General features: G+C 21.9%; 4 protein-coding genes across 4 annotated transcripts in view; all 4 read left to right on the forward strand. All coding sequences in view use genetic code 6, as the record gives it.

The window, feature by feature from the left end:
* Nucleotides 1–980, forward strand: part of TTHERM_001236350 (hypothetical protein) — a gene marked incomplete at both ends in the record, with an annotated part of 3,885 nt that extends 2,905 nt beyond the window's left edge. Inside the window, 3 exons of the mRNA XM_012795325.1 lie at nt 186–275; nt 801–890; nt 959–980. Of these exons, the coding sequence (XP_012650779.1) occupies nt 186–275; nt 801–890; nt 959–980 (202 nt within the window). The remainder of the gene's footprint in view (nt 1–185; nt 276–800; nt 891–958) is intronic.
* A 2,631-nt stretch (nt 981–3,611) lies between these two features.
* On the forward strand, nt 3,612–4,484 carry TTHERM_001236361 (hypothetical protein; the record flags this gene model as incomplete). Its single annotated transcript, XM_012795326.1, has 1 exon — nt 3,612–4,484. One exon carries the CDS (start codon nt 3,612–3,614, stop codon nt 4,482–4,484), a length of 873 nt encoding a protein of 290 aa, XP_012650780.1.
* An 831-nt stretch (nt 4,485–5,315) lies between these two features.
* On the forward strand, nt 5,316–11,084 carry TTHERM_01237350 (REJ domain protein; the record flags this gene model as incomplete). The annotated part of the gene is made up of 9 exons (XM_972195.2): nt 5,316–5,387; nt 5,626–5,740; nt 5,796–5,986; nt 6,171–6,440; nt 6,633–7,563; nt 7,693–8,194; nt 8,252–8,453; nt 8,720–10,855; nt 10,926–11,084. 9 exons carry the CDS (start codon nt 5,316–5,318, stop codon nt 11,082–11,084), a joined length of 4,578 nt encoding a protein of 1,525 aa, XP_977288.2.
* Nucleotides 11,085–11,093: 9 nt separating this feature from the next.
* TTHERM_001237352 (hypothetical protein) lies at nt 11,094–11,654 on the forward strand (the record flags this gene model as incomplete). Its single annotated transcript, XM_012795327.1, has 1 exon — nt 11,094–11,654. The coding sequence occupies one exon, from the start codon at nt 11,094–11,096 to the stop codon at nt 11,652–11,654; it is 561 nt and encodes a 186-aa protein (XP_012650781.1).
* Between the last annotated feature and the right edge of the window lie 1,899 nt (nt 11,655–13,553).

Raw genomic sequence — 13,553 nt, forward strand, 5'->3', positions numbered from 1 at the left:
TTTTATTTTTCTTTATTATACTTGTTTCTTTTAAATATCTTTCTTAATTTAACTCATTTATTTTTTAATTTTTAACTTCTACTTTATTAATAATTAATTCATTTCTGATTATTTTTATATTTTCCTCTTCATTTTTTCATTCTAACTAACTAATTAATTATATTTTTTGTTCAATATTTAAAAAGTATCAATTTAATTGGTGCGATTGGTGCATCACGCTTATGTTCCGCTTTAGCAAATAGCACTAATCTCTTAAATTTGACACTTAGCCTTAGGTAAAAACAGTTTGTTTTTTTGATTTGTGATATTTTTAGCTATTAAAGTAAATTTAAAATAATATAGCTGCCCATTCATTTGAAATGATTATTATATTACTGATAAACATTTTTTTGTTCTTCAATTTTATTATTTTCTATATATTTATTTTTTAAAAGGCTTACGAAAATTAATCAAAATAAAGAAAGATTTTTTCAAATTTTGAAATTTTTTAATTTAGCTCTTATTTAGTGTTTCGAATCTTTTGAAAATCACTATATATAAATATTTTAAAATCCCGAACAGCTAAAAAACTCTAATAATTTATTTGCTTAATAGATTTTTATTTTATTTATTTTTCTTTTTATTATTTATTACACTTGTGCCTTTTTTATCTTTCTTAATTTATCTCATTTTTTATTTTCAACTTTTTTGCTTTGTTATTAAATTTTAAATTTCTTAATTTTTTTATTATCCATCCATCCTTCATTATATCCTTCTAATTTAAAAATTAATAATAATTTTTTTCTTCAATACTTAAAAAGATGGAATTCAATTGGTGATGAAGGTGCATTAGGCTTAGGTTCAGCTTTATAGAATTGTGCTAATCTCTCAAATTTAACACTTGATCTTCGGTAAATACAATATATTTGTTTTGACTTGTGATTTTTTTTATATTTAAAATGAATTTAAAATAATATAGGTCTTTGAATTTATTTATTTGATAGCTTTTATTTGATTTATTTATTTATATATTTTATTCTGCTTATGTTTTTTTATTTGTTAATTTAAAAAATAATTTTTTTAATTTTATTCTAATTTATTATAAAAGTGAAAACTAAATCGATCAACCTTAATAATAAAAGAAAACTAAAAGTAAATGCCTCAAATCAAAAAGATTAGTTTCCTTTGAAATAATTTTCTGACTGCGATAAACAAATGGTGAAAAAAGACTAATAAATATTTGAGTTAAAGAAAATAAAAAATATTATTTAACAATATTTTGTAATAAGATAATTTAAACTAAAATATAGATAAATTTATTATTATTTTATATTTATGAAAAGTATACTTTTGTAAGATAATAAATAGCTTATTAAATGTAAGAAAATTTATAAATTAAATAAACTTAAATAAATTAATTTCTCTAAAATCAAACAATGCACAGTTTTTTTTCGCTAAAAACAATCAAAATTTTAAATAATTGTTAAGTTTCTTATTATAGCTAATTGCCATTCAAAAATTTAATGATTTGAAATCACTATTTTTTTGAATGGCTGATGTGTGTGTTTAAATATAATTTATATAAAAATAAATAATTTAACACGTGAATTTTATTAGTAATATTAATAATTAATTTTAATTTTTTATATCTTTATGATTCAAAAATAAAAAATTATTTTTTTATTTGTCCTTAATCAACTTAATCAAGAGGATTTAAATTATATTTATTTATTTGCAAATAATTATTTTAAATAAATTTACTACTAATTATTTTTAAGTTTAAAAATAAAATTAATATCAAATAAATTATATTAAAATTAGTAATAAAATTTCTAATTAATTTTAATAACCTTATTTACTTTCAATTTTTTATTAACCATTCATAAATCTTCCTTTTTTGATTATGGAATTGAAAAAATAATTTACTTTTATTTTTGATACAATTATAATACGTAGTTAGACAGATAGATAAGATATTTAGCTTTCTTTAATAAAAATTATTTTCATAACTTTACAATATAAGACTTTATATTTTTTATTTTAGGTTTAATAATATAAGTTATATTAAAAAATGGAGGAGATGAAAAAGAAATTAATAATTTAATTTATTTATTATTAATGTAATAGCTACTGCTTGAATTAAGAATTAATAGGGTGTTTTCTACAAAAAAAAAGTATAAAGCATCCCTAATAATCAGATTAACTAAGTTTATAATCATTTAGCTTCTGCTAAATAAAAAACATATAGTGAGTAACAAAAATAAATGAAGAGTTTAATTAATCAAATCTGTCAGAAACTAATTGTTTTTTTCTAATTAATTAATGGTAGTAGTAAAAATTGTATTTTTTTAAATGATTTTGAATTCAAGTGTAATATATAAAAGAGATTAAAAAATAATAAAATTTACATTAAAATATAATAAAGTGCCTAAATGTTATTTAAACATATATATATTTAACAAGTAAATAATTTGGATATTATACCTAACCATATTATATACTTCCTCGAACCTCAGATTTAGGTGAAAAAATCAAAGATTTTGAGTATTTTAAAGATTTCAAAATTTATGGCTATTTCAGCAATTCTAAATGTGGCGCTTATAGGGAAATAGGGTTGTTTTTATTTTTTAGAATGTCAAAATCGCTTAAGATGAAATCTTATATTAGATTCTTAATTTAGAAGCAAATAAAAATATTAATTTTCACCTAATAAACAGTTGGATTATTTGTGTATTGGTTCTAAACTCTATAATTCTTCTTTGAGTATAATTACAATTCAATTTTATTTTAATTTCGAGTGTGAAAGCTAGAAAGACATAATCAATAATACAAAATCAGCTCGTATACAAATAGCTAACAATATTTAAGGCCATTTTAAATATCTAATCTTTCCTGAAAGTATTGCATGCAAAAGTAGGATTATTTTTAAGAATGTGATGAAAATTAAGCCTAAAATGTATTTTTTTTGACCTCTATTAATGTGAAGAGTTAGATTTATTGCATTTATTTACAAGCTACTATTTTAAATATGCATCATCGAAAAAAACAATACGAATTTAAAAAAACCATTTCTTTTATTTCAGTTTTTAAATAGATTATATGAAATTAAAATATACCTATTACTATTATATAGTTAGATAATTGCTTTATTTAGATCAATTTTTATAATTGACTTGCTAGATTTTATATCAAGTATATATTTTTTAAATGCAAATAAGTGTTTGTATCTTTAAGTTAAAAATGATAGTATTAAAATAAAAAGAGTAAATGATATTTTTAAATAATTTTATTATAGATTTTATATTAAAGTATAAATAATAAGATATATTTTTTAAATTGACTGAAATTATTTAAATAACTATATCCATTTGTTTTAAATAGCACCTGCTTTACTTTTCAAAAATTAAAAGTTGGATTGAGTTTTCAAAAATAACTAATGATATTTATTGATATTGATTGATTGTTATCTTAAATCATTTAATTCTTCTGAAAAAGAATGCTTCATCAAAATTCATTTTTTAAAAAATAAGAGATACTATGAATTATTTGACCTTTTAGCTTTTATATATAGGAACAGAGTTTAATTGATGGTTTTTAAATCATGTTAGTAATAAGATTAGATTTAAAAATGGATGGAAAATATTTAAATCAGTATATTTGTTAATTATGTAATAGCTGCTACTTTTTTTCAAAAATTAAAACCAAGATTGAGGTTTAAGAAATAATCAGATTAATTGATTAGTATCTGTAATCATCTAATTCCTTTTAATAATAATACAATTTTTCACCAAACTTAATTTAACTAGAAAAAAGAGTTACAATATGTAAATTAAAAGATGTCAAATAAAGATTGTGTTTCAAATAAAATGGAATATAAATCAAAACTAATAAAATTAAAATATATATTATAAATTTACTTTACTGCTTTATCTTAATATATATGTTCCTGGTTTTAAAATTCCGCTGATTGGTTAAGAAAATACCAGGTATTTATTTTTTACAGAAAATTCAATGGAGTTAGAGTCTTAAATTAATTTATATAAGAATTCTTTATAAACAGAAATGCAATTTTATTAGCAAGCTCAAATATACCTACATAAAGGAGTGATTAGCTTGGTGGAAAGAAAACTCCAAAATATTTCCATATTTATCAAACATTTTATATTTTAATATATATTCATCCAGTGTAGCCTGTGAATAACTATTCTCTAAAGCTGAAGAATTAGTAAGACAAAAGAGGAGAAAAATAAACTCAATTTACCTACTTATTTTTAATTCAAATGATTGAGTTAAAGAAATTAATCATATTTAAATATAATATTTTTGACATACAGTATAAAAATAATTTATCAAATGAATTAGAGATAAGAAACGCGAATTTTATTTAACATATATTATTTGGTTATGTATCTAATATTTATAGTTCCATTTATTTATTTGCTTGTTAATAAAATTGTGTTAATAATATGATAATTTTAAAATTTGAATGGAAACTATTTAAATGAATATATTTATTTGTTATGTAATAGCTACTTTAAGCAGGATTGAGTTTTTAAAAATAATTAGATTAATTTGATTATTATCCTTTAAAAAGATAGAATTCTTCCCAAAATTAATTTTTTTGCAAAATAAGAGATGCTATGAATGATATGACCTTGCAGCTAATATGTATAGCACCAAAGGTTAATTGATGGTTAGTATATAGTGTTAATCATAAGAAAATATTTAAAAAATCGATGGAAAATTTTTAAATCAGTATATTTATTTATTTGTTATGTAATAGCTACTACTTTATTTTTCCAAAATTAAAACAAGATTGAGATTTAAGAAATAATCAGATTAATTGATTATTATCTGTAATCATCTAATTCCTCTTAATAATAATACAATCCTTCTGGTTTATAAAAAATTTTTAACACATTATTTTTTGAAAAGGTTTTTTAGATAGTTATATTATGACTATTAGAGTGTTAATTTATAGGTTTATATTTGATTATAAATGCAACTAAAATAATATCTAAAGCATTAAAAATGTTTTATTTGTGCAAATTTAATAGCAAATAGAAATCCCACAAGATGAAACTGCATGCGAAAATCTTAATAATAAATCAAACTAATTTTTTATTTTGTTTATTTTTTAAGGATTGGTTTTTTGAACTGTAACTTCAATTTGAGGAAAATTCATTCTGTTATATTCTTAATTTGAATTAAATTACATAATGGTTAAAAAGAAGAAGTGAGTGAGTGGCTTAAAGCCAATATATTGACAGATGGCTTATAATCACTTACTGCAATTTTTAAACATCAACCTTACCAATAATATTACATTTAATAAAATGGTTATTTTAAAGTTTGCTACATCTGAAAACAGTTTGAGTAGGGATGATTTAGTTAAATTAGAATTTAAGGTAAGATAAATTCAAATTTTATTAATTTATTTTGTATTTTCTTGGTAACTAATATTAGAATACTTACTTATAAAAGGATGAGAGATCATTTTTTGTAAAAAAATTTAATTAATTAAAAACAATTATTAATCTAAATCTCCTAAAAATAAATAAATCGAATTAAAAATGAAAACTTAGATAATCAGAACATTTCTCTTGGTTATTTTATAAAGTTTAATTTTTGATAAATAATTTATAGAAAAAGTATTTATTTATCTATTTTAAAAATTAAACAGTCTTAAAACTCTCATACGCAGATTAAAAGTACGATTGCAGCAACGGATAACAGTTTTTGTATGGCTTTAATCCTAAATGTAAACTTTTTTTGTATTATTTTTTTATTATTAAAACAATTTTTATAAACTTAAGTTAGTAATTGCTTACTTAATTATTAAAGCCCTTCTTAGCAATCTGATATAGACAGTGTCAAATAATATTTATCAGAGATGAATTGCTTATTTACATTTCCTCTATTACATAGCTAATACTTATCTGGAAGTAACTGTATTTCTAATAATAATATAACAATACAATATACTCCTAATCCGTAAAAGAAATATGTTATTAACTATACAATAATTATTTTTGAAATATATAAATCTTTTCTTAATCAATAATTCTTATTACATTATTTTATTTTTAAAATCAAAAAGAATAATCCCAATTATTTTTAGTGTTTTCATTTTAAACATTAAATTATTTTTTTCTAAATGCTTTATAAATAAATATTTTAGGATGAGAAAGATATATTCCTTTTCGTTTACGTATACTTATTATACAAATATTTCTACTACCATTAATGTATAATCGAATGTTGAAATAAATAACGTCAATTATCAAGGATCTACTAGTTCTTTTTATTTCGTAAACTAGGATTATGCTTTTAATGAAAATGCTGTGAAATAATTCTCTTAGAATATTGATAGTTTAACAATAAAATTAGCACCATTAAATTTGAATTCTGGGTAATAATATCAAGTTTATTTTCGATTTTTGACACTAGTTGTATAATTGGTAAATTTAATTATTAGATTTATTAATTATGAGAGGTATAATAAATTATTGATTAATTAATTATGTATTAAAATTGAGTTTAGTTTTAAATAAAATTATAGAATAAAAAATTTTTTTACAAATAACCTTTCTTTAAATTTATTAAATATGAGTCACTTAAAAATATTTATTTAACATAATATTAATTAAAAGTGTCAAATAAATTGTGACAAATGTGATTATAATTAAGTATGCTTATAATGTTCTTCTGGATTTTATTATTAGTAAGCTACAAGCTAGTGTGTAAATTCTTGTAATAATAACTAATTTCCAGACTAATAGATGTAATGCTAATTATGTAATAATAACTGTGCAAGTTGTGATGGTCCTAGCTCAAATAATTGCTTGTCATGTAAACCTGGTTTATACTATGATTAAACCACAAGAACATGTTTTTGTGATCCAGCCTGCAAAACTTGTGATGGTAAAAATTCAAATAATTGTCTATCTTGTTACTCTGGTTTGTATTTTTCGTAAGCTACAAAGCAGTGTGTAAAATTTTGTAATAAAAACGAATTTCTAAACGTATAGTTGCAATAATGCTAATTATGTAATAGTAGTTGTGCAACTTGTGATGGAAAGGACTCAAATAATTGTTTAAGTTGCTACCCTAACACCTTTCTATACAGCAAAAATTGTGTTATCCTTTGTCCAAATGGGTTTTAAAGTAATCTTAATTCTCTCAAATGTGATTCATGCTAAAACTATTGGAGCCTGTAATGCAATCCTTGTCATCCCAGCTGCAAACAATGTGATAAATCATAGATTTTAAATTAATAATGTAATACTTGCTATGATAATACAAGATAATTAGACGTTTCTACTAATATATGCGTTTGCAAAAACTAAAATGATTAAAGGAATATATTTTATTAATGCAGCTATCAAAATATTGCTGTAATTGATGCAAGATTAAGTGCAACATCACCAAAACTTACTATTGATTTAGGATCTCCATTAATGAATATCATATCAGATACACCTTAGTCTTTGTGCTAACAGATATTTGACAAAGCATCTTAAAACATGCTGGGGTTAGATTCTTCATGCGAAATTAGTGGGAATCAAATTTTGGTCAGCTTAAGTAACTTAATTTTATTAAATATTCTATTCAGCACTTTAATTAAAACATAATTTACCTTAACTATTATATTAAAACATGCTTTCATTTAATAATTATTTTATTTTAAATATAATTTAATTTGATAAATAGGCAGCTCATCAACAATAATGGAAAATAATTCTATAACCCTTTTGCCAAATAAGTTGCAGTTTATAGATTATAGTGCCAATTAAATTAATATTTTTTATAGAAATATCATTTTCTAAGAGCCACCTGGCATTCCTTAACTTTAATTTAGCTATAATCACATAGAAAACAGCTGTAACTCAATCAATATAACTCTTTATAATATTTAGAATGATGCAGGAAGAAAAATTATGAGTCTAAATTGGACTTTAAATCAAATTGTAGGTCCCATAAGCAGCGAACAGTAAGGAAGTATAAAGGAGATATTGTTAAAAGCAAGCTAAAACAAAAGCACTAGTTTAATCATAGATCCTAAATTCATACCTCCAAATATTAATATAACTATATAATTTAGTTATTTACTTAAGGTTAACTCAACTGGTACTTAAATGTTCACCATTATTTATCAAAAATAAAAATTTATAAGAGTCAACTATTAGCAAAATATATACCCACCAATTTATAGGTTAATTTTTCTTTATAATGAATTATTTTTATAAATTATTCTTAAATTATTAAATAGATCTATGAGCTTGAGTTTCTACTTCTAGTTTTACATTGAGACATGTGAGTTAGGCCAAATAACTAATTTTGTTGAACCTATTGATTTATAACTATTTTCTAACCAACTTTAAAATCAAAGCCTAAGTCAATATAATTAATCAAGCTTTCAATATGATATTCTCCCTTATACTTTAGCATCTAATTAAACCTTTAATATGAGCGTAAGTTTTTTATAAATATTTGTAAGAAACACAAATAAAACTTTTATAGAAATAATATTTCTAAATTTTTTTTATGAATTTGACAATAAAAGAAATGTAATTTATTAACAAAAAAAAACATAAAAATGAAAAATACCTCTTATTTATTGAATACCATTCCCATATTATTAATAAAAATATTTTAGATTTTAATATTCAAATTAGAAATATTCTTCTTCAAATAATTCAAACCTTATTTATTTTTTCTTAATTTAATTTAAAAATAGCTGATTTTAAATTTGAGTTCAGATAGTAAGATTGCTGCCATCCAAAATATATCAGTTAATATTTAAATCACAGATTTATATTTGCAAATTATCGGAGGCTCTACTCTTAATTTAGGATATCAAAATAAAACGGTCTTAAGTACAGATTCGAGGGATTATGAAATTTAAGATCAAAATTCCCCTTCAAATATAAACTTTAGTTGGAAGTGTACTAGTCTAATTTCTAATGACCTTATTTGCTATGATTACTAGAATAAGTAGATCTAATTGTAGCAAGGAGCCAGTAGTATTACATTTCCTGGTAAAACTTTCTAGCCATACACAATAATTTAGTTAACTGTTGTTGGATAAAAAGATTCTAGGAAATCAAATTTCACTACTACTTGTATATTCACAGAATTAGATATTCCTCCACTAAATATTGTATAAACTGCAACGAGCATAAAGAAAAAAATTAATTTGAATGATGATCTTAATTTTTAAATAATTTATGGTGAAATTTTTTCGTCAGATTATTTGTCCTATGCAGGAGCTATATTATATGATAATAATCCAGTTGCAGCTATCAGATTTGATTATTTTCAAATTAGATTCAGAATTTGGAACTATTTTTAAAAAATAGATCCCTTAAGGCCAACACTTTAAATAAGATTTTCTGTGTATAATCCATTATTTGTTATGCCAAGCTCATCAATAATTAACATCTAAATTAATATTCCCCCTCAGAATTGCGTTTTAAATATAAATCCCTTATAAGGTATAGCCCTCGAGACTATCTTCTAAATTTAATTCTTGAATTGTAAAGACGAAGATCTTCCTCTTACTTACTAGTTCTTCTACTACAACAATGCAGATGATGCTGATCAAGAATTAGTTTCTCCATGGAATATATTAAGAAGATAAATATAAGATTAAACTATAAACAACTCAATTTAAACAATACTACCTACAGGAAATCTAGTTGTTATGGTGCAAGTTATGGATTCTTACCTAGGAGTATATAATACCTCTTCTATAATATAGGTTCAAGCTTAGAATAAATCAGCTGATGAATATTATAAACTTGTAAATCAACTCACTTCATAAGCTTTATAGAATAATTAAGTCACTAACTAACTAGTGACTTTAAGCATAATAGCAGAAGATATCAGTAAAAACAATTAACTTTCATAACAATTTAATGATTTGGTTAGTCTACTGATTTAAAATTTATAGCAATTGTCTTTCTAAATACCTAAATTATCCCTTTTATCTACATTTGCGAACAAGGTAACTGCTTAGTTATCCTAACTACTATTTAACTCATCTTAATAAAACAATGTTGCTGCATAGAAAAACCAAATATTTGATTAGCTGTAAACAATACTCCAAAATACTAATTCAAGCATTCAAAGTAGTAATCTTAGTCATTTACAATAAAATAACGATATTCAAATTCAAAATGTAGTAGATTCTTTTAAAATTTTAAACTCAAGTGTTACCTTGCATACTAATAACTCATAGGAAGATATTTAATCCTACGATAAAATATCAAGTTAGATTGGAAATCTGCTTAATAATATAAGTTTACCAAACTAAGGACAAATTACACTAAATGGTCACTTTTCAACTCTTTTGTCAGATAAAGTAACATAGAAAAACTTATTCAAATATGTTCTAACTGTAGATGACAACAATTAAGTAAATTAAACTAGCATATTTAGTATCTCAAGAAATAATTATAAACAAAATATTTATCAAAATACTTCAGAATTTTAAGCATACACATAGCAATTCAAAAATATTAGTTAAAATTTCACTTACTCTATGAATGAAGTAATATCACCATAGATTTATAATTCTTCTTCTTAAGTAACCTTAAACCAGTCTACTATTGTCTACTAGTTCAATAATACAAATTCTAGTAAATTATATAATATGACATGCCTCTAATAAAATAATCTTTCATGGAGCAAATAAAATTGTAATATAAATAAAATTACTTAAAATAATTACATTTGCTTGTGTGGATCCTAAAAACCAACAACTATCATTGAAGATATTGATGACTTGTTCTTAAAAAATAAAAATCTGTAGACAGCATTTGGAGAATAGGGGCTATTAAATATAGCAAGCTTTGACAACTTTTATATGTATGTAGTATTTTGGCTATTGTTAAGTTTTACATTTATACAAATTTTTTTATTTATCATTGGAAAATTCTTAGACAAATACTCAGTAAAATTACGATACTAAAAAGTTCATAATCAAGAACTAAATAACTAATAGTAAAATGAATAATTATAAGAATAAACATAACAATAATAATAATAATAATAATAAATTGATGAAAATAACTAAAATATTTGTGAAAGTTCTTAAATGATAAATAAAGATGTTATATTGCATCACTCTCCTTTTACTGATTAATTTAAAAGTAATTAAAATATCTAACCAGAAATTGAGTAAAATCAATAGGTTTTATCACCTTTTGATTAAAATATAGGTAATAGAAAAAGAAAAAAAAAAAAATTCCTAAAGTTACAGACATAACAAACCCAAAAAAACTTAAATCTATTTTAAGAATAAAATATTGAAACGAACTAAGAGAAAGTCGAATCCAATTAAATACAAATAATTAAATAATAATCAAGTTCTAATAGTGTTGAAAAAATAAAAACTCAAGCATGCTCATAAAGCTAGATAAAATAAGTTTTAGATGAAGAGGAAATTTAATAAATTAATGTTTATTTGTAACTTCCTAAAACAAAAAAAATAGCCATTTTTCATTAATTTTTTAGTATTTTTTACATTTTTGATGACAACCTTCAACGTCCATTAAGATTCACTCTGCTTTACTTAAAAACAATACACACATTAGTTATTTCAATACTATTTTAAGGTTATAATATGCTCATATAGCAGGTACTAATAGCAATAATTAATAGCTCATTGATGAAGATCGCTTTTTTTGGAATTCTATTTACATTCAAAAAAGGTTCTATTGGTAAAACCATATCTTTAATTTTATAAATAATAATAAGCTTAGTCTATTACTATGTTATTTTAGCAGTATCTAGTGGCAAAACTCCAAGTGAATCGAATTAATTTATAATTCTATTTATAATAACATTTCTAACAGAAATGGTATTCATAGAGTTAATAAAGTCATTTTTTATGATCTTTTTGATTCAAAAATACATTAAAAGTAATAAATCCGAAAATATTTTTGGTAAATTATATAATTTGTTTGATTTAAAATAAACAATACTTAATATAGATGTTTGAGTCATATTTGCTTTTTATATTTTTTGTTTTTCATTTCAAAATATCGCCTTTTAAAATTATAATTATTTTTTTGAATTAAGTCTATTTTTAATTTAAAATAATTAATTATTGTTAAGTTTTTAATTTTAAAATCTTGATTACTAATGTTTTTTGTGATAAAAATTGATAATTTTTTTTAGGTCAAAACTAAAGAATATGCTATCGATTAAAATCGATATTTATCATTTTTGTAAAAATAAATTATGACAGAAAACTCCAAGAAAAAATTAAATTTTGGTAATTTTCTCAAAATTTCCTAAAAATATAAAAAAACAAAAATAAAACAAATTTATTAATTAATATTTTAGGTTAAATTATCTTATTACAAAATATTATATAATAATACATATTATGTTCTATTATTCAAATATTTAATATTTATTCATCCTTTTTCACCACTTGTATATCATCAAATTAAACGTATTATAGAGACAACTAATCTTTTTAATTTAAGATATTTGCTCTTTACTTTCAAAAATTATGGATAATTGATATATTAGGAACTTTTATATTTTATTAAATTAAATTTATTAAAAAATGAAATAGAATCAAATTTTTTAATTAAAATAAAATTTAAAATTAATAAATAAAAAAAACTTTGGCAATATAAAAAATAAAATAAGAAATTTTTAAAATAAAAACTTAATAAACAAATAAGAAGAGTTTGTTGCTATTAATTCATTTTTTTAAGTAAAAATATCACAATCCAAAACAAATAAACTGTTTTTACTTAAAAATAAGTCTCAACTTTGAAAGATTAGTGCAATTTGCTAAACAAGAACATAAGCCTGACGCACCTTAATAGCCAATTTAAGGGCTAAGCGACTCGAGTGGGCGAGTCGGAGGGTCTTAGCAGTGATATCGGGGGTTCGAATCCTATACCGCCCCCTTTATTTCGAAAAATTCCATGTAAAAATGTGAATGTTACCAGCGGTCTCCTTGGTAGGAGGGAAGGGCCAAATCTGATAGGAGGTAAAGAGGAGGCCCCATTCTGAACAGAAGATCTGGAATACAAATGGAAAGCGAGCATAATGCGTAGTCAAATCATGGAAGATTAGTAGAAATGCCATTAGGGTGTAGGTGACCCTTCCCTTCTAGTATATTACCCACAATTATATATAAATAAATTGGTATACGTATAATAATAATGTATAAGTAATTATATATAGGGCCCCTATCCCGAGTGCATGTAACCATGTGCGAGTATGTATGTATGTATGTATAGCCAATTTAATTGTCACTTTTTAAATATTGAAGAAAAAATATAAAATTAATTAGTAATTTAGATGGAAAAAATGAAGAAAAAATAATAAATAAAAAGAAATTAATAAATTATAAAAGCAAATGTTGAAAATAAAAAATGATTTAAATTAAGAAAGATAGTAGAAAAAACAACAAAAATACAATAAAAAAGAAAAAGAATAGTAAATCAAATTATAAGCTAATAAACACATTAAAAAAGCTAAATTGTTTTAAATTCATTTTTATAGTTAAAAATATCACTATTCAAAACAAATAAAATGTTTTT

The sequence above is a fragment of the Tetrahymena thermophila genome (assembly GCF_000189635.1).
Source record: "Tetrahymena thermophila SB210 genomic scaffold scf_8254816, whole genome shotgun sequence".
In the NCBI taxonomy this organism is placed as follows: Eukaryota; Ciliophora; class Oligohymenophorea; order Hymenostomatida; family Tetrahymenidae; genus Tetrahymena; species Tetrahymena thermophila.